The sequence below is a fragment of the Filicampus tigris genome, chromosome 9, assembly GCF_054856515.1.
Source record: "Filicampus tigris isolate MCC_2025a chromosome 9, RoL_Ftig_1.0, whole genome shotgun sequence".
Classification (NCBI taxonomy): domain Eukaryota; kingdom Metazoa; phylum Chordata; class Actinopteri; order Syngnathiformes; family Syngnathidae; genus Filicampus; species Filicampus tigris.
The window spans coordinates 6135001-6157690 of NC_141225.1; the positions used below are offsets into that span (position 1 = coordinate 6135001).

The 22690-nt window shown below is 41.2% G+C and overlaps 1 protein-coding gene across 3 annotated transcripts in view; it reads left to right on the plus strand.

Annotated features, from left to right (window-relative positions):
- LOC147141746 (synaptotagmin-2-like) overlaps positions 1-22690 on the plus strand; it is a 33226-nt gene that overhangs the window by 3182 nt on the left and 7354 nt on the right. Inside the window, exons 1-4 of one of the 3 annotated variants that reach the window (XM_086041294.1) lie at positions 9547-9713; positions 18197-18424; positions 18491-18651; positions 21738-21869. In XM_086041294.1, coding sequence (XP_085897420.1) covers positions 18223-18424; positions 18491-18651; positions 21738-21869 — 495 coding nt within the window. In that variant the 5' untranslated portion in view covers positions 9547-9713; positions 18197-18222. Of the gene's footprint in view, positions 1-9546; positions 9714-18196; positions 18425-18490; positions 18652-21737; positions 21870-22690 lie in introns of those variants that run through there. The other 2 variants (XM_086041293.1, XM_086041295.1) reach the window with 2 other exon arrangements.

Consider the following 22690-nt stretch of genomic DNA (forward strand, 5'->3'; position numbering starts at 1 on the left):
AATTGTTTCCATATGACTTTGTAGCTAGATTTAGCAATTTTTCAGACCCAAGTAAAGATTTATTTTTTCCAAAGAAACGCCCAAACTAAAAAAAACTAGCGACTTTTAGTTCAAGTGTGTTGCTGTAGCTCGATATATCGAGTGTGCGTTTTTTCTTCTGTCTCCTCTGTTGAGGGACAGAGAGCTGTAGTGAGGGTGCCATCACTTTTGGCTGTGCGTTCTGAGATGAAATACATATCTGGTTTCAGAACAGCCTCAGTGACCACGACGACAGCTTTGAGATAATGATGGGTAACGGTTGTCTTCAGAGATGGGCATTCCATCAGTACTGATATGTTGGAACGTAATTTGCAAACTCATTCCACAGACTGCAATGACATTGTCCCATATCGCGGGAACGTGGTTAAAATAACCATGACGGAGTGATGATGATGAAGTGGCAGGCCGAACATTGGCGAATGACGAATGGTGAAATTTACTGACGCACCCAGCACTGCTGTTACCCTTGTACACTGTTTTTTACTGACAGTACTAAAATAGCGGTGATGAACTGTACTTTACCGATGACGGAAGCGTGGTTAAAATAACGTTGACGGAGCGACAGACTGATGATGATGGACGGTTGACTGGCCGCTGGCAATTGACGCAAAATTTTCTGACACGGCCATCTCTTCTAGTCTTACTGGGCCATGTTCGACTCAGCCTTTCATACTTGCTCCATTGTCCAACATCAAAAACAAAAAATGTAGGAATTTAAAAAAAAGAAATTCAGCTCTATCAAAATACTGTGTATGTGCACAGAGAGCAGAGCTCTGACTTTTCATGCAGTTTTAAGCTTGGGTTACGCCCCTGGGCTTGTCAACCTGGGTGTGGAAGTGCCATGGGTGCCAACATGGGCTTTGCCTCTACAACCCCATCGGCATCTCAGTCAATCAGCTGTATTCCATCATCTTGATTTACTTAGCAATGAAAGAAATTTTGATGTTAAGATCCAAGTGAGAAATTATTGTTGTGACGTTTGCGAATCGCAAATGAGTTGTGACGTTTGCGACTCTTTTGGTTTGAATGATGCGTCTCAATTTGTAGCTGTGAGATAGAGATTTTGTTTCAAGAAAAGAGTGGGAACACTGGATACAAATATGATAGATACTATTATTTGCTTAATATGGTATATACAGTAGGTCTACGTAGTTTATATTAATACGTTTCATAAGTCTGTCACTTTATGTTATGTTATATCTCAATGACTGTTGAAGATTTGAAAACCCAACTAATATTTCCTGACAACTATTGATTTTAAGTGTTTCAACAGCAAAATCCAAGATTTTAATATTTTTAATTTTAGTCAATTGTTCAATATGATAGCTCTTGGTTACACAGCATACCATTGGTTGTTGATGAGATCTGAAGCTCTTGACTGTCTTTGACTTTCAGGGCAATGTGTTTACTTGTCCAATCGTTTCAGTTGAAGGTGGTTGGCGTCCAGTTCTTTTTCAGGATCATCAACACCCCTCCTCTCCTCCATGAATGACATTTCTATCTATCTGGTGGCTTTGAAAATTCTATCTGAAATATGCGTTGAACATGTTCCCACAGCTCATTGTTATTAGACTCTAAGATACAAACGCTTTCTCATTTCCAGTGAACGGCATTATCGGTGAATAGCAATGACATTTGTAAAAATCACGTTTTACGCAAAAAGTAAAAACATTGATTGGATGTAAAAATACCCTGGCAGGACCATCGCCGAAGAAAACTTGAATATTTCACCTTTCAAGCAAAACTGGTTTTATCTTGCTACTCTTGCCAGTTCCTGACATGTGAGGTCTGGTTAAATAAATAAAAAGTAAAAAACAAAACAAAACGTTATTTTAAAACATTTTATGTCTTGGCATTCCTAATTGAAAATGCGGACAACTGTGATGGTTGTACTCTGTTTTGTTGATACTGACATCACCAGAGACATCTCCACATTTTTAAACAAACAAACAAATGAAACAAAAAACATGTGAGAACATTGTAATATATATTTAGTTTTACAGTCCGAGAACTTGACTGTGACACTTAATAGAGTAAGTATTCCATTATGCTAATGCTTAGCTGGCTTAGTCTGCATTTTCCGTGATGTTCCACTACTACGTAGCGTAGGCATCGGTAGGCTCCTATTTGTAGACGGTAGGCGCTAACCACATGGCCGCCTGTGCTGCTTGATGGTTCATGAAATGACATTGTGTGCCGCAGCCTGTAATCTTGCATGTACTGCAAATAGCTGCACTCTCCATGCAGTGAGTGCACTCATGAAGAACATTAAGACAACACTGTGTGGCGGATGATATATTTACCCAGAAACTATCACAATAAACGATAGTATCATTTGTTTATTGTTGTTTTTTTAATGACACTGATATACTGATGATGTTAGAGCACAAATAATTAGTGTGCATCCTTTTTAAGTGCAATTATCTTTCTGGCGATGAAACTTCGTGCCACGGTTATCTTGAAGTACAGTTGCATCAAAGCGTGGAGACTCTGAGCATATAGCCAGGTTTCCGTGATTAACAAATGCAACATTTCCGAATTTAGAGATTTCCCTCTTCTTGTTGTTTCCCGTTCTGTTTATTACAGATCTGGTGTCTGAGGAAGAGAGGCGCCTCGGCAGCGGACTTTGAGTGGTCAGGCCTAGTCCTTGTCTTATTCCGGATTCTGGGCCATAGCTCTTAGTCCTATTCCATGACCTTAAATCTAGCCCTAGCTTTTAGACCCTAGACGTGGTCCATTTCCTGGTCCGAGACCTTGTCCTGACTATTGACCCTAAGCCTTAGTACAAGGACTATACCTGGTCGTAAACCTGAGGCCTCATCCTGGCCCTAGGCCTTAGACCTAATCCTGGCTGCCCGAGGCCTTCAACCATGTCATGTCATGTCATCATGTCATCTTCCAAACCGCTTATCCTATATAGGGTCGCGGGGAGTTGCTGGAGCCTATCCCAGCCGTCAATGGGCGAAGGCAGACTACACCCCGAACTGGTCGCCAGCCAGTCACAGGGCACACATAGACACTGTCACTGAGTGGGAATCGATCCCACGCTGCCCGCACTCAACTCAGGCGTGTGTACCACTACACTATCAGCGGACACTGCCTTCAACCATTTTGTAGTACTTTTCTGGGCCTGAGTCAATAGACCAGATTGTAGACAATAGACCTTGTTTTTTTTCCTAATCCATCTCTTGCCCCTTGGTCTTACAGAAATGTCCTTACCTGTACCTCATACCGCAGAATTTAAGGCTTAGAGACAAGCCTTGTCCTGACCATAAACCTAGCCCAGTCTTACAGTACTAGTCCAAGTTCCACATAAACGCTTGTTTACAACATGCGGTAAGTCTCCACCTGAGCAATTATTTTCATAATTTTGTTGCTGCTGTTTGGTTAGAAACAGAGTTGAGTGAGCAGTTTACTGTTTAATTTCTGTGTGTGCGCACAAGAGCATTTATTAACTTCGATATTGACACTTCTTGATTTCCATTATTGCATCCATCCATCCATCATTCTCTACACCACTTATCCTATTCAGGGATGCAGAGTGGTCCGTCCCGGCTCACTTTGGGCGAAAGGCGCACTACACCCTGAACTGGTCAGTCGCAGGACACATATTGTGACAGCAAACCATTCAGACTCAAATTCATACCATCACTGAGTGGCAACTGAGACAATCAGTGCCTCATTTAAATCCTACTCATGACATTTTATGATTTGGCCTTCCAAATTGAAAATGTGGACGAGTGTGATGGTTGGATTGTTTTTTGTATGAGAAATTCACCAGGGAAATCTAAAAAGGAAGACACGCAACAGAAAATAACCTTTTTAGCACTTTACCCTGGTGATTTGAATGTTTTGTTTACCCAAGCATGTTGGGGGCGCTGGACAGGCAGCCATTTAGTCTAATAGATCCTCAGTGGTGCTTGTAAATGTGAAAGGCTACATTTTAGCATGGCTGCCTTCAGTTCATATACTGAAAAAAATATTGAAAACAGAAACCATAAAAAAATGTATGTATTGTATAACATTTTTGACTGTCATTGTGCAATCCCTCTCAGTAGAGTGACTAGAGTGAAGTATTGGGATGACATAACACGATTGGTCATCTACAACCATGCATTTATTTGTTTTGGGAGTTGAAACAAAGTCAAACACATACACTGAGACAATTGACAAGCAGTCTCGATCCTAGACCGTAGGACCGTATTCATGTTTCCAACTCCTGGCGATGGACTTTTGACCTTAACCCTCATGTGAAATAAAACATTCGTCCATCCATTATCTACACCGCTTCTCCTCACAAGGGTCGCAGGCGTGCTGGAGCCTATCCCAGCTGTCGGGCAGTAGGCGGGGGACACCCCGAATTGGTTGCCAACCAATCGCAGAGCACACAGAGACAAACATCCGCACTCACAATCACACCTAGGGGCAATTTAGAGTGTTCAATTAACCTACCACGCTTGTTTTTGGAATGTGGGAGGAAACCGGAGTACCCGGAGAAAACCCACGCAGGCACGGGGAGAACATGCAAACTCCACACAGGGAGGCCGGAGCCGGGATCGAACCCACGACCACAGAACTGTGAGGTGGACGTGCTAACCAGTTGACCATCATGCCGCTTGAAATAAAACATATAAAGTGTAAAATACTAAACCACTCCTCAAAGTTTTCAAGTCGAAGAAATAATCACCTAGTTTTAATAATAGATAGATGAGAGAAACAGAAAGTAAAGTATTGATCCCATTACACTGGTGTCAGTATCAATATCAACACTGATATATGATATGATATCAACAAATAAAGACCATTCCTTTAAGTGTCTATAAGAAATGTAGAAGTCTATTAAATGGGCTGTCAACTATTATAAATAGAGATTGAACGAGAGCAGGATGGCATAGGTGGGTGGACTTTTCGGTCCAAGTGCCTCGCAGCCGCTCGCTGTGTTGCTCCCCTGCATTGCAGCACAGAGGGTGCAGTCTTTTTTATACATCCTGCAGCCTCGCCGCGCACACGCACACACACACACACCTTCTGTCCTTAGCATTTGGAGCTTTGATATCCCCACTTGTCCTCTGGCCTTTGTGGTGGTGGAGATAGCGGGGAGGATGTTTGACATCCAGATGCCTCCCCAAAGCATTCAGGGATGGGTTAGCTGCAGGTCAATATCCCACAATGCATTGCACTTAAAATATTCACCCTTCATGTACTTTGCCTGGGTGCGAGTGTGTGCGTGCGTGCGTGGTGACGCTGCAACTTTGTCATGGCCTTGTTCCCATCATTACCAAAACTGTTGAGTCATCTTACGGGGGTGTTTAACTGATGATGTCGACGTGATATGTGGTGATTGCAAAGAGTGACTTTTTTCACACTGGCTTCACAGCTTTTTCCCTCAAATGTCAGCATTCTGTGTAAAAGGCACAGACATGAAATAGAGGTAGCCCTACAACACAAAGTAGATAATTTGCCACCTTTGTGAGTAGGGTAATGTGAAATGCCATTAAAGGAGTGTGAATTTTAACACAGTTCACTCATTTCAAGTACCGGTATATTATACGTCACACCAGAAATCAAGTTTTCCCAAATAGTTTATTGGGTTCAAAAAAATACAGTGCTATCTCTACTTACGAAATTAATTGGTTCTGGAAGAAATTTCTTAAGTAGAAAATTTTGTAAGTAGAGACGCGTTTTCCATGTAAATGCCCTAATCCGTTCCAAGCCCCCCAATATTCAGACATAAATGTTTTATAAAGCATAAAAATGCATCAAAACATGTAACAAATACAACATGTATTTGTTACATGTTAAATTATTGCACAATAAATGAGAGTTGTGCATGATGTAAAAAACAGAACAGAGTAAAGAATAAAAATGATGGTCATTTCCCTTTTAATTGCTGTCCTCATTGCTTTTTGCCGTCTTTGGTTCATGTTCTCTCTCAGAAGTAGTTTTTGCGTGGTGTTTTGTAAAGAACTGATTTAATAACGTGGCGACTGTCGATACATTACGGTCATATTCTTTGGCAAGATCAACAAAACGCATCCCCATTTCATACTTTTCTATTATCTCTTGCTTTGTTTGTATGGACAAAAAAAAAAAAAAAGGTTTTCTACTTTTTTCTTTTCCTCGTTTCTAATTCAAGTAAAACTATCGGAACACCTCATGGCCCGAGGGGCGAATGAGGACGCCGCATAGATATATCTATCACATATATATCTACCTGTCTATCTACACGCATGGGACACATACGGTAGATGTCCCTCTTAGCCAATGTGATGCCAGGAAGATTCTATGTAATAGCTAATGGCAGAGCAGCTATGAGTATGTTGCGTTCAGGAAACTCTGGAGCTGCGAGTATAGCAGCCCATACCACTAGTAGCAGCCCATACTTTTACCTTTCGTATCCTGAAATTTCTTTCGTAACAAGAGGCAATATTTTCCTGTTGAGGCTTTTCGTAACTTGAAAATTTTATATGAAGAGACTTTCATAAGTAGGGGTACCACTGTAAAGACTGATTTTTACTTTTTACAATGCATTTCAACGGGCGCCAATTTTACTTGCTGTAATTTGCAGACCAGACCGGTCCTTATCCCCCGCAAATAGCAGGGGTCAGCTATATGTAAAATGAGGCTGCAAAATTGGGAATATGCCATCTCTCTGTGGCATGAGCGCATTCACAGCCGACAACTAGGTACTCTAAAGCGGCTACCCCAGCCTGAAGCTCTGCTTCATACACTGGCTGTGAAGTCAGACTTAAAGCGGAAGTCAACCCAAACATAATTTTTTTCAAGTCCACATATTCATATGATCCATCAGAATGCTTCATGTTTCAACTAATGGGCCTGCTGGGAACATATTCTTGAAAGAAATATGTTTGGGTTGACATCCGCTTTAAAAAAGTATTTAAGGTGGGACGCCTCCTGTATGTAAGGCAATGCAGGGATAGGGATGTGAAGTTTAACCTGCTACACAATTATTATACATCACACTGTTACCCCTTTCCCTTGAAATGGATCCAACAATTTTCACTCCCAGAGGAAGTATCAGAAATGGGATGTGGCGACAAAGTTTAACAACAAGCAATCACTTTTCCCGTCCGCTTGTGTTGAAAGCAATTGTTGTTGTCCAACAAGTACTGTACAGTACACCAAGCGCTAGCTCCATTCACACTGCCTATAAAAGGAACGGGAACTCAATGTATTGCTACAGTAACTGTCACGACACCATACATTGCGATTTGAGTACGAGTTCTGAAAGGAACATCTGCTTTTACCAATATTGATGTGTAAGGTTGATGTGCTAGCAATGCTAATGATAATATCACTAGATATATAACTAGGGGTGGGAATCTATGGGTACCTGACGATTCGATCCGATTCCGATTCCTACGATTCGATTAGATTCCGATGCATCACTACAATGGCTTATATTTTATAATTAACCTAAAACACTGGTACCTTTTTTTAAAAAATGGTATAACTCAAGACAGAGCAAGGATTTATATTTCACTCTTTGACTTTTATTAAAGTAGCAAGGCAACCTTGTTTACGTGTGTCAACACACATTTCAAAAAGTGCCAATGGCGGAATTTGTTGTAACAAATGTCTGTAACCTCTCCTATAACAGAACAATTATCAAAACATATTTAAACTTAATCTGATTTAGCATAACCTGTATTTTAATACTTAAAGTGCAATATGCATCGTCTGATTGACATTACTGTGTAACTTAGCAATGAATGCTGCTTTTATTTAACCTAAGGTAGCACCTGGTGTAATATATTTTCTTTTAAATGATATTGCAATTTGTCCTGCGATTGGCTGGCAACCAGTTCAGGGTGTACGCCGCCTATTGCCCAAAGACAGCACGCCTGCGACCCTTGCGAGGATTAAGCGGTATAGATTGGATGATATTTCAATTGGTGACCTTTACTTCACGTGTAGTTTATGTTGGACGTGATATTGAGCATTACAGCAGAGGGCAGTGTTTAACATTGTATGAACAATGACTGTTGGCGAAGTGAACCAGAGAGCAAGAATGTCCCTGGGGGACAAAAAGAGGCCGAGACGGAAGAAAGAAAATGGCGAGCGGTGCTGTAGCAATGGCTGGTAAAAGTACTGTACTGTGTATTTCCTCTGTTAGGAGCAATAAAAGTTCGAGCTCGTTCCACAACTTACTGTGAGTGGTGTAATTAATATTAACATTAAGCCCTGAGAAATTGCCATCAAACAGAACAGTTTATTATTCAAAATATAAAGCAGCATATTTTGTAACAATAAATAACAGACTTTAAACTGTTAATCTTGCAGAGGGTGTGCATATTCTAGGTTTTTGTGTGAGGAAAGAAGTAATCTACATTCTCTGGTGTTATTTTACTACGTGACGGGAATTTTATATTGTTGATACGGCGTCACTGGCTGCAACGGGGCTGCGAAAGCCCCTTCTTTCCACAACGGATTAGGGGCGCAAATTTGATGCAATGTACTCTGCAATGGATTTGGTCATTTTTCTTCCTCTTTCGGGTTTGGTGGGAGAGTTGCTAGAGCACCTGACGGAGTAAGTCGGCTGTTATCATCTCCGATGGGTCCGCCTTTCGCAGCACTCAACTCTGGATGGTAACGTGTCATCTTTGTTGGGTTCCCGAAATATTTTTATCAACGTCTCACACTTAATAAAGAAACTAAATGTTTCCAAACCGATGCTTTTAACGAGGATTGCGCCGCTCGTGTGAGGTTTTGTTTGTCCCGCCATCTTGTCACGTAAGCCTCGGCACAGACGTCTGACGTGCAAACGCACATAATCGCTTGCACATCTTTTTAATTTATTATTTTATTTTATGCTTTAAACGTCGATTATTAATTCCTCTGAATCGATGCAGAATCGTTTTGATAAAACGAACGATGCATCGAAAAAACGATTATTGTTCCCACCCCTATGTATAACAATATCTTCGGGTATGTAAGTGAACTAGTATATATTATATATAGTATTTAAAAAAAAGATTAAGGCAGCACTAGATGTTTGCACATCATGTGTATCCCGCTCTCCCCCACCGAAATTCATCTGTGATAGGCTCCAGTTCACCCATGACCCTAACAGAGTGCAAAGAAAATGGATGGCTGTATGGACTCTGTATGGCAACTTCCTGTTTACATTTCTGCATAGGCTACTGACCAATCAGAAAAGAGAGCCACCGCACATGCTCTGTTGTGACGCATTTTGGCACAGTTGAGGAAACGTGGCAAGTTTACAAACCCATCAACTTAATGCACTCGTCCTTTCATCAGCTAGCAGTGGCCACATGAATGTCATTTTGTGGCATCGGTGATTCTCTAAAAAAAGGGTGACATGCTGCATTGTGTGAACCGCATCCCAATGAGGCCCGGTGTAAAAGTGAGGTAAAGGGGGAGTCGCAGAGCAGTAGGTGTGCGTGTGTGTCTGTGTGCGTGTGTGTGTGTGTGAGGGGATGGTGGGTATTGGAGGAGGCTGAGGAAGAGGAGGAGGAAGGGGTGGGGGTGTGTTGCTGCAGTGGAGCGAAGTGCGAGAAGAGACTGCAGTCTCTGCTTTACGGAAGGAATCTGACTATGTTGGTGAGCGAGTGAAGCCCTAAACTGGTGGGGACAGGAGTGAGGGGGGCGTACACCACCATCACCAGAAACACCACCACCATATTTAACTGGTGAGTTGGATTAACAAATGCATGTATCTTCATGTTAATATCTGACAAACTATAAGTGTGCGGTGATGCATTTTCCACTGGGCTTTGATTCAACCAGACAACCCAAGTTATGGAAGTTAAAGCTGTCCATTCATTATAAAGCTGAGAGGCCACCTCCTGTCTTCTATATCCATCTGTTTTGCTATGACCAATTATTGCAATTGTGATTTGGAATGGCAAAGTATAATCAGAATGGTCTTACATTTAGATTGCAGTGATAATTATTTGACACTGGGCAGCAAGACAAATGCTGCTCCCTGGATTGGCTGGCTCGCTCGCCAGGGGTTGTGGGCAATTGGCTAGCAGAAGGCTGACAGGCACTTTCAGGATTGCTTAGCAACAAAAAAGAATGGCCAGCGGACGAACGGCGGAACCTACAGCCGCCGCGTGTGCGGCTGAATCACATGCTCATCAATAACTGGCTAACTGATGAGTAGATAAGAGTGTAACCGTCATCAGAATGAAGTCAGTCAGCATCCTCGAGGGGATGAATTAGCGCAACAGCGAAAGAACAAGCGAAACAACAAGCATGTGAAGTTTCTTGGGCTGGATTAGATTCTAGTCTGACTTCTGAATGGACCCTCGTGGATCATGTCACATAGTCTTTAAACTACCTCCCTGTTATGTCGTGGGTCAAGGCACGATATGCATCCCCTGCCTGATCTGCGACGCGCATGCGCAACAGGTCGGCCATCTTTGATCGATAAGTACGACACTACTGTATGACAAAACATGCAGTATCTACCTATCATCTATCTATCTATCTATCTATCTATCTATCTATCTATCTATCTATCTATCTATCTATCTATCTATCTATCTATCTATCTATCTATCCATCCATCCATCCATCCATCCATCCATCCATCCATCCATCCATCCATCCATTATCTATATCAATGATGCTCAACCATTATTGAGTCAAGACGCACATCCATCCATCCATTATCGATACCGCTTATTCTCACAAGGGTCGCAGGCGTGCTGGCGCCTATCGCACCTGTCTTCGGGCAGTAGGCGGGGGACACTCCGAATTGGATGCCTGCCAATCGCAGGGCACACAGAGACAAACAAACATCCGCACTCACAATCACACCTCGGGGCAATTTAGAGTGTCCAATCAATTTACCGCACATGTTTTTGGAATGTGGGAGGAAACCGGAGTACCCGGAGAAAACCCACGCAGGCACGGGGAGAACATGCAAACTCCACACAGGGAGGCCGGAGCCCGGATCAAACCCACGACCTCTGAACTGTGAGGCGGACATGCTGACCATTCAACCACCGTGCCGCCACAAGACGCACATTTTAAATTAAAAAAATATCATGGTACACCACCAAACAAAAATATTACTGAAGTGGATACACATCAATTATATACTGTATTTCTGCCATCTAATCGGTTCCCGCTCAGTGACGATGTCTGTGTGCGTGGGCCCTGCGACTGGCTGGCGACCAGTTCGGGGTGTAGTCAGCCTTTTGCCCATAGTCAGCTGGGATAGGCTCCAGCAACTCCCCGCGACCCTGTACAGGATAAGCGGTTTGGAAGATGACATGACATGACATTTCTGCCATCTAATAGAAGATCATCAATTAGTTATGCCTGTCTGAATAAGTCATTGGCATAGATAGAGAAAAGTATATATCATCGCTGTCATGTGAAAAACACTTATGTCCATTTTTTTTTCAATTTTCTTATCTTTACGTGAATGGCGTTTCGCATTAATGTGAAAATTAAAAATGTTTCCAAAATTGGACACAAGTGTTTTTCACAGGACAGCAACGGGCCATCCATTTATCCATTATCCACAGAGACAAACAAACATTCGCACTGACAATCACACCCAGCAGTTTAGAGTGGCCAATTAATCTACCATGCACGTTTTTTGGAATGTGGGAGGAAACCGGAGTACCCGGAGAAAACCCACGCAGGCACGGGGAGAACATGCAAATCCACACAGGAAGGCCGGGGCCGGATTAGAACCCATGACCTCTGCGCTGTAAGGCTGACGTGCTAACCACTCGATTTTTGGGGCCAATTCAGTGAAATTTGATATTGATTGATTAATTTCCCTTGGCACACGAGCTCTTGGACTAAGAGGTGCCCCAGCAGTGGCACACAGGTTGAGAATCACTGATCTATATATTGTCAGCCTCTTAAAATAATGGCTTGTGACAAAATATAAACATTTAAACATCTCCTCAGGATGCTGGCCACCTCTGGTAAAATCAGCTGTATTCTTCGTTAAATAGGTCATTCAATTTTATGCCTAAAACGAAAATATTAATACATATAAGATCATCATGTGGTTCAGTTTTTCGTGTTTTCTGAAACAACAGAAAAAATGACTTAAGCGTTCATTTTAAGAGGGTGACGATATGGATTTTCGCTATTTGCGGGCTGGGGGTCCACTATATGCAAATATATATTGTAGTAATATTTCTTTTTATTTTGTCTTCATTAGAATATTTGGGGGCGGCACGGTGGTCGACTGGTTAGCACATCCACCTCACAGTTCAGAAGTTGTGGGTTCGATCCCGGCTCCGGCCTCCCTGTGTGGAGTTTGCATGTTCTCCCCGTGCCTGCGTGGGTTTCCTCCGGGTACTCCGGTTTCCTCCCATATTCCAAAAACATGCATGGTAACTTGATTGGACACTCTAAATTGCCCCTAGGTGTGATTGTGAGTGCGGATGTTTGTCTCTGTGTGCCCTGCGATTGGCTGGCAACCAATTCAGGGTGTCCCCCGCCTACTGCCCGAAGACAGCTGGGATAGGCTTCAGCATGCCCGCGACCATTGTGAGGATAAGCGGTATCGATAATGGATGAATGGATATATTTGGTATTAGATTAATCTAAATTAATTAAACATTTTCAAGTTAAATTACTTTAAAATTATGATACTTGTATTACGTTACCTGTTAAAAAAAATATGGTTAATAACTAGTACGGTAACTGTACCAGAGTACATTTTAAAAGTAACCCTCCCACGCACACGCACGCACGTTTGCGCTGTGAATGTTTTAACTAATCGCAATTTTTTTCATAATTAATCAAATCTTTCTACTTGTACTATTTCCTACAAAGCTTGTAACTGACATTTGATTGAGTAAATTCTTGGAATTAATGTCAAATCATCAAATAGAAAGTACATTCAGATTCAAAGACTGTTTTAATAGCTTTCTTTCTTCCTTGAATACAATTTTTCTCCTGTTAAATACAACCTATGAACGGGACGATCAAAACTGACTCAGCTTTACAGGCATCTTTCTTATATTTTTCTCACATACACGATTCTCGAAATTTCCCACTTTCCGGATTAGTTCTATCCACGAGCACTACATTCCAGTAACTTTTTGAGGTAACTTGAGCGGGATATTTTGCTCTCAGATGATAAATCAAAGACATAAAACTAAAATGTTATTTGAAGAATGGCTTTGCAAAGTGCACTAGTTACTTTAGATTTGATCCACAAGTGTCAAGCAATTAATACTGAAATCAAACTACCTATCGTCCATGTTTGTCCATCTTCATGGCAGTGACTCTTTTAAGTTTGGCTGCACAGGTGGCCAGAAGTTAAAGGCTGACAGGGAAAGTAATTAAAACAGGTGCTAGTATCACCTACGTACATGCCTTGACAAACCCATTTGAGGTTTTCATTTCGCCAGACCTTTCTAGTTTATACACTTTTCCTATAGTCTAGTTCAGTCACTCTCAAAGGGTGGTACATGGGCTCCCTGTAGTAAGTGAAAGAATAACTGTCTTTAACGTATATATGTATTTTTAAATCCAGTATAATACAGTTCATTTTTAAGTACAATACATTTTAATTTAATCTTTTGGAACTTTTTTTTGGCTAAACATTCATTTAGGGCTAATATTTATTTAATGTCAATACACTTCAACTTTTTTTTTGTTCAGCATGTCCTATAGAAAAAGATCAGTCATTTGCATGTCATGATTTATTCATGTTTTTTTCAGTGGTTAAACGTGCAGCGGGTGACCCATGCATGGGCATTTTGGGTGTACCAAAGAAACAGTTTCTAACAGGTGTGGGTCAAATTGACCCATTTAAAGTTCACAGTTCAAGAAAAAAAAAACATTTAAAAAGTGGGAATTAAGAACTTTAACTTATTTTTTCTGGTGAACATGTTCACTTTTCATTCTTATATTTAAAATATTTTCTATGTTACATGGAATGGTAAATGTGTGACACAAGGGGGAAAAATAGGGCAAAAAATTACAACTTTAATTTGAATTACATATACACGTAAATTTGCAATCACCTTCCCATTCATGGTATATTAAATATATAAGTGTATCACTGACACACTGTGCTAAAAATCTGCAGCCGAGTCTAATTTATACATTATTTTCCAGTAATCGCTACAAATCATTTAATTTATTTTTTGAGAGGTTGTTGCACAAACATTCTGATTGCACATTTACCACATCTTCCTTTGTTTCTCTCTGATGCTCACCAAAGAAACAAATACCAGTAGACCAAGAGACCTATAATAAAGGTTAAAAAAAAAAAACCCACATGAAAACATGACACACATAACATGAAAATGTAAATTTGACCCAGCGGTAACAGACAGATTATTTCTACAAGGTATTTTTTTTCTCACTATAATATTATATAAATATATAAAAATATACATCATAGTCATTACCACTGCATTCAATGTTTGTCATACACACACACACACCTGATAAAATAGATAAAATAGTAACAAAGGCAACAGAGCCGCAAGCAACTGACTGAGAATCCTGAAATACTCACTCAGCATGTCTGCTTATTAGCAGTTTTAACGACGTTCAATGTCAAAATGTTTTACGTCTCCAAATGTGCATTATTGCAACTTTTCTTTTTTGCCCGAGGCTGAGCTGAGTCATCATCCAGACGTGGGATAACTACCAAATGTTGCCATAAACCAATCCAACTGCAGTAAAAAAATCAAGGGGAATAAAAAAACATTTGATAAAGCGGATAAACACTTTGAATAACTGCTTGTTTTTTTCTGACAGAGTGAATTCAATGGTCATCTGCGGTATCTGGTCGCTCTCATTTATTGATGCGTCCAAGATAAACAGTGAGAGCGAACAAAAATACGAGCCACAGTTTGTTGTGGATTGAATGCAATAATAAACATAGTGTGCAAGGGTAACCACTTCTTGTTTTTTTTTTTTTTAATTCTATTAAAACTTTAAAAAAGAAAAGTTAGAATCATTGATGCGGAAAATCATTTTGCACTTTGAGAGAGCAGTCATACGATAACAGATTTGTGCAAATGTTGTTTTGCTGAGTTCAGTGATTCATAGCGCCAAGCAGCATCTTGCTCTGTCTTGGCCAAATACATTATTTTCACATTTGTGTATATTTTGGGTCCTGTGTCTTTATTTTTCGTACGTTTGTGTTTAGTGCGACATCAGAGCAAACAGCATGTCATGAACAGTTTCGACCTTTAGTACATTACTATATTAAAGTCGATTATTGCCACGTTTGTGTGAATTTGGGGTTATGTTTTCTTTTCTTCCTGACTTTAGTCAAGTATAGCAGCAAGGGACAGGGATACGACCAAGGATTATGGGTCGCTACATGAAAATAAATCTTCCTGTGCCGCCCATAACCAGCCACAAGGCCAGCAGAAAATTTTGATACAATGCATTTTATTGATATTTTGGACTATTGCCTTATTTGAGAAACGGAAATCATGGAAGTTACTTAGTAGGGTAAGTACTGATAGTATAATGGAATTCCTTTAGATTCAATCAACTGCTACAAAACGGATATGCTAGATTCTTTAAATAATTGAACATAAAACACCATTAAGCTTAATTACCTGAAAATACTTAAATTGAAAGCGTCATGTAATTTTGTCAGTATTATCATTCAATTAAGGCACTCTCTGCGCCGCTGGCAATTAGGGCTGGGCAATATATCGTTATCGTATTAATATTGTATTGAGATATGAACATTCAAGATATTAAGATACAAAATTAAGACAATATCATCATGCGGACTTTGCACGCTCGCGCTGCATGTACAGCTCAGGGCAAACAACCACATACCTCCATTCAAGTTTGCCGTTGATCGACAGCTAAAGCCAGCCAATGACAATCATCTTACGGACGAAGACACAAACACACACAAACAGAAACTCAGACAGCCAGCATACACGCAACAAATCCATTTCCGTGTCATAAGCCAGCTAGACGCAGCCGTGCGCCATCAAACCATATAAATACAGTATTTTCAGTATAATGTTTTATAGCAATGCGTAACCATATTTATAATTTCATACATAACAGTGATTAAAATAAGGGCGAGCCTCGCCTTTCAACACACATTCCTTATGATTATCGTTTGTACCAACCTGTTTTCCTTGAATGACACTATAAAAGAAAAAGATATAGAAACAATTGATACAATGCAGCATATTGTATGGGGAGCCTCAAAATGTGTGGGAGTGAGTGGTCAACTGTTATTTTTTGCCGGTCCTAGTCGGGTTTGGGGGCATCATTCCTTGAGTGGCGGACTTCCGTACTAAAGTTCCGTAATGCGTCAAGCCACACATATATGGACAAATTGGTACAGAAAAACACACACATTGAGACGGTTAACACACACACGCAAAGGAACACAACAAACATTTCTGTTGTGGCATAAAGTTGTTAAAGCACAGTTGCAGTGCAATGTGAAAATACATTTAATCCTGACTCTTTATGTTGATCACTTGTCATTATCATATCGTTAGTGAGATATCTGGCATGAATATCGAGAAAGGAACATTTTGTTCATATCGCTCACCCCTACTGGCAATCATGGGCCCCTAAAATCCTTCTGCTTTTTTTCTCTTGCCTTTTTGGCACCCCTGCATGCAAGGTCCTGACTAAAAAATATTCCTGCCAGATTTGTGTAAATATTCGGTCCAGTGTCTTGGTTTTTCCTTAATTTTCCAAAGTTCAGTGACATTCAAGGGCCTCCCCCACTCTTATTCGTGTGCCAACTGGGAAATCAACCCTGGGTACAGAAACTCCTTAAGGACACTGCCGTGATTCAAGTGCCGAGATCGTCTGTTCACACAACAGCCGTTTCATTCAACTTGACTACAACGCTATTTAATCTTGAAAAAAAGTCATAAATGAAAGTAAATGGCTTCCCTCCCTCCTTCCCTCTGCACCTGCCCAGGAGGATTCTTTAATTCCATCTTGAGTCAGCCTCATCCATCTCGTCTGGAACATTATGCTCGGAGAAACTGTGACTTTTGTCCATTTGTCACTTGGACATTAAGTCTTCTTGTCGTCGGACGTAACGGATGCGTTTGTGTTTATCCCTACTGAGAGTGTGTGCTCATGCACAGCTCAAAAATCTGTTTGATGCAATGTGTTGTACAAACCACATATTTATTGACCTATAGTTCTCTAACCATAATCCTACACTGAACAGCAACACCTTATCCACAATCCTTAACCCGACCGCCAAAACTAAAACATCAAACCTACCCCTAAATCCACCATAACCCATAATCCTACAGATAAAACATAAGCCTAAACTTAATGCAACAATGTATAGAATGTTTTGATTTGTCAATGATCATTCATTTCAACAACATGCAAAAAAATATGCTCTATCACATCAACATAATTATTTTTATGTAATCGTAGGTGAAGTAATCTCTAATTACATTACATAGGGTGCGCCTCCCCTAAAGAAGACTGCCATGTTTCGCTGCCATCTGTGTGCTACGGATACTTGAAGGAGACAAACTTTGTGAACGTAGTCGCAAAGCATCATGACTACTGCATGTGTAAAGAATGCAATACATCATGACTTGAGAGAATACTAGAAGTCCTTTGTGATGACATTTTGCTTGCAAGTCTGCTAAAGAAACTGTTGATAGGCTTGCGACCTGTTCTCTCTCGGAGGCACCGTAGTGCGTGTGCTTCAAAATGCATGAGCTTCCATCTTAGGTCATTGCATTCTTTTAGTTGACCACTAGATGGCCCTGAATTCTACACATAGTCCTTCTAATACCTAAAACTAACCCTTTAATTGCAACAACCGCAATGTTTAACCCCAATTTCTGTGTAGATCTTAGAACCTAACCCACTAACTGTAACCCTAATACATGATCCTAAACCTTACACCAACCCCTAAATGTATAAAACAACCCTTAACTCCCAACCACAACCTTAAAATCTAAACTGTTAACTGGAGTACTAACACATACTGTAATCCTAGACATCAGACTACATCATGGCTTTTAGTGACTTTAGTGATCTGACAATCGAGTTATAACTGACTTTGTTCACAAATAAAGAAAAATTCGGTGTACTATGTAGATTCCACTTAAGTGATAGGAGTCAATCTACTAAGGACAGAGACCATCCACTCATAGTTGTCACATTATCCTTATTTTTTTCCCGCTTTGTCGCCCAGGGACGCCGCTCCTTGTCTCTCTGGCAATGAAGTTCAATCTTTTCAGGAAGCCACAGCCAGTGGCCCCCGCCGAGCCTACTGGAGTCACTACCACTGCAAGTATGGCCCCCACCCCAGCCGCCATCTCCACTGTGGCGGAAAACTCTGGCAACAACACAGAAATCAGCAAGAATGATATGTTTGAGGAGATCAAGAGCAAGTTCTTGAATGAAATCGACAAAATCCCATGTGAGTGATGACTCTCTTTTTTTTGGAACCTTGTCATTTGATCTGACATTTTCTTTGTACTGCTAGTGCCCCCATGGGCCCTGATCGCCATCGCAGTGGTGGCTGCTTTGCTGGTGCTCACCTGCTGCTTCTGCATCATCAAAAAGTGCTGCTGCAAGAAAAAGAAGAACAAGAAGGGCAAGAAGGGCAAGGACGGCTTCAACATGAAGAACATGGAGGGCGGTGAGGTATGACTCCTCCTGATGCCTTCCGAAACCTAAACTCGATCCCAACCCCAACCATCACCCTAACCACAACCACAACATAAAACTCTAACCCTAACCCCCTAACTGTACCCCCAACCCTGACTCTAACACCAATCTTAAAATATAGTTCTAATTCCCCAAATGTCACTCCACCTTCCCTAAAACCCAATCCTAGGGTGTGTCAGAAATATACCAGAAATGCTGTCATAAAAGATCAATTTTAAACCCAAACAAAAAAAAAAAATTGAGACTTCCCCTCCAATGTTGGCAAGACGATCAAACTGTGTGTTTGTTTTGTCCAGTGTGCAAGAAGAGGGGAGAGTTAGGTCGGGACAAGTCGTGGCTGCTTTACCATGACAACGCGCCTGTTTACAATTCCCTCAGCATCCGACAGTTCCTGGCTGAAAGGGACATCAGTGTGTTGGAGCAATCACCCTACTTACCTGATCTGACACCGTGTGATTTTTTTCCCCCCACATTCCTAAGCTCACGGGGCTCATCAAGCGGGCCTGTTATGAAGACATGGATGACACCCAGATAGCTATGATGACAGAGAATCCTTCCAGGAGTGCATGAAGGAAAGAGAAGGCTGGAAAAGTGAGTTAGACAACAGGAGGATTACTTCGAAGGGGGAAACTTGTGGGTTTAGATTTGAATGAAATTCTTTGTGACACCAGTCCTAGAACCTTTCTGACACACCTCCTAAATTCAACCCCAACCTTTTACTCAAATCTGTATCCCTTCCCCCAACCTTAACTCTAACCCCCTCCTACCCCTACCCCCATTACCCTGACCACAACCCTATCTCTATTTTTTTATATATTAGTTCTGTAATTCTTCATGTTTTTAGTCATTAACAAATGTGTTTCTTCTCCAGCAGTAGTCCGGTGGACCCCTGCATTTTTTCCTTCATTTTTGCCGATTTTGTGTTTGTTCAAATGTACTCCACTGCCGTGAAAAATGACATACTGTGTTACAACTATCGAGTGGGCAACAGCACAACAAGCTACACTTGATCAATTAAGAGCATACATGTTGATTCATCTGCACTCTAATCGGCTGACGCCCACATAGACCGATTGTGGCTCTTTAATTAAAGCACTTAATTAGCATCACTGAAGGTCCTCCACAAGTGTGTCGTTTTTCACAGCAACAGCGACAGCGACAACTCTCTCTTGTTGTCTTGTGAGTTGAATCTCTTCCTCTCTCTGCTTTCCTTCCTGTTTTGTGGCTATGTATCTGCCTTGTGTTTCTTGACCGTGGTGGACCGCCGTTCTACGGTAGGTGGATTGGCTGTTGTGGGGGTTGGCGGGTTCTCCGGAATGGCTTCTTTTATGTTTATCTCCCCCATTTAATACCTTGGAAAGTCATGATCTGCTCCGGAGAAAGTGTCTAACCATCTAATGCAGCGATACGGACCACAGAGGGACAGTCTAACAATGCATGTGCTACAGGGCATGTTGTGGTGGTTTTATAAAAAATGATGCAGATGACTGCATGAATCCCCAACCACTTGTTATAACCTTAAGAACCACTCTGAAAGGCCAAATAAGAGGAATATAGTTGCAGGCTTTAATTGAACAGTAATTGTAGTACAGTCTGACCTGCGATTGACTGGCGAGCAGTCCAGGGCGTATGCTGCCTCTCACCAAAAGTCAGGTGGGATAGGCTCCTGCTCGCCCATGACCCGGATGATGACAAATGTTATTGAAAATCGCAGAATGGATGTAACGCAGCCGTTATGAAAAGTTGTTCTCTTCAAATCAGTAGTTGTGCGCTGAATGGATATGTTTCCATACTGGTGCTATACAAAAGTGGAGGAGACAGACGCAACCATTTAACCACTTTTTCCACCACGTGGTACCAATACTTGCTACGACTTGCTATTGCCTCATGCAAGGCACTACTATATTTCAAGTACTTGGTCAGTTGAGTTGCAAGAATGCTGAGCTGAAACCACGTGGCTAACCACTGCCATTTGCTCATTGGTAGAGCAGATTCCTGTATTGAGGATACACTGCTAGAAATAGCAAAAATAAACACGGATGCTAACATTAGCAACAGCTTTGGATAATGCAGTATGATACTGCACACTCTCCACTTGGCTGCAATTTTCTAGCTATCCTCAGTCACAGATAAAATTGTTTTTACCGCGGCCATTAAAAAAAATACAAGAGACTCTCAATCTTGCCCGCAGTCTCTACTTGGCTGCAGCGGTCCATTTTCTTGTTGCCCTCAGGAAAAAAATGTGTCCGTACCGTAGCAGAAGTAAATACAGCTGACTGTCATTCTCCTCCACAGTCATCATTTGGCTGCAGAAAACAGTTTTTTTGTTTGTTTTGTTTGTTGTTGCTCTTAGTCTCGTAAAATTGTTCACATTAGTGTGGCTACCAGAAGACAATACATTAGACCATTGCTCTCCTCCGTGAGTTTTCTTTGTTAGTATACTGTATCTTGTTACTGGTTCAGTGTGGTCTGGTTTTCACATAATTTCAAGTGTATAAAAGCCTTAACTCATTCACTGTCAAAGACACATTTATTTGTCTTCTCACAGTCCAGACATTCAATGCCAAGAACTTATTTATTTTGATTTTTCAAACGTTAATGTAAAAGAGGTTATGAAAATGTCTGGCAGTGGTTAACTGAGTGGAGCAATGCCAGTACTGTGGAGTTGGAAAGTGCCATTAGGCTTAAAAGTCAGCTGTATTGCTTAGCACACAAAACATCCCCTTGCATTGAATAGGAATATTTTAACCACTTAGCAACTTAAGCCTCTTGAACAGGCGGCTCAGGAGAGTGATGGAATGCTGATGAAACGCGCATGTGATTACTCCACTGGCTGCCCCTGTCCTGCACTAGCATGTCAGAAGAGCTCAAAAGAGAGGACAGAATTGCTAAAAAAAATTAAATCTGTGTTAATATTTTTGGGTTCACTTAATCGGAAGCTAAGCCGTGGACCCAACGGGGTTCCGTGGCATGCTAGTGAATTACAGGGGGCCCCATGGCGTCGGGCTCCTTAGTCCTTTGACATTTGATGTCATCATGTTGTTGTCACTTCACTATCGCAGAAACTGCAGGATGATGACGATGATGAGGGAGAGACCGGGCTCACGGAAGAGGAGAAGGAGGAAGAGGAAAAAGAGCAGGAGAAGCTGGGCAAGCTGCAATATTCCATTGATTATGACTTTGAAAATACAAAGGTCAGTGGTTCCCTAGCTAAAGCTAGTTGAATCGATAAACCTTCGGTTTATGACGTTCTGACATACGGCATTGGGAGGTTACGAACAGAGCATGTTGTTTTGTAAGTATGGCCTAAAAGTGTTTGTTTTTATTTTAAAAATACAAATATGTGCTGTAATTGTGAAATTACTCCAGCATCAGCCTTGTGGATTGACTATGGCGCATTTCGTGTCGGAATGCCACTCCCACGTAAAGTGAGGAGCCATTATAAGATGTTTTAGTATTAAGGGGGATTTCCTAGTCATTCCCACTTAAACTCTGTCACAATGCTAGGTACCCACTCAGCACGAGCCTTGCAAGAATACCCATTGTGAATAGCTAAAGTGTTAATCTGTTATATACAAGATGTGTGAGTCATAAATGGTCAAATGAAAAGGCTATTGTGAAGATATTTTGGGGCAAAATCCTGCGGAAGCAAGAATTGGACTAATTCTGTTCTCCAACACTAAAATGCAAAGTGAGTGAGGCCAGTGGTGCATAATTTTCTTCAGTTTTTCAGGGCTGATTCCAAAGCAAGTGCACAAGTGATGAGTACCTGTCAGGTTGTGCAGTTTGCAATTTTCTCAGTTGCCAACCAGTGATCACTGTCTGCTGGAAGAAAAACGACATAATGTTGTTTTGTTGGGAGGAGTTGTTGATCTAACCTTTGTGACATTGGAGAATTTAATACATCTCCAGTCAGTCGAGACGTGCGTTGACTGATTGTGATACTTGGTAGGTGTCTGCAAAAAGTGATTCCGACATAAATCAAGCCATGGTTGCATCTTATTTCCATGTACAG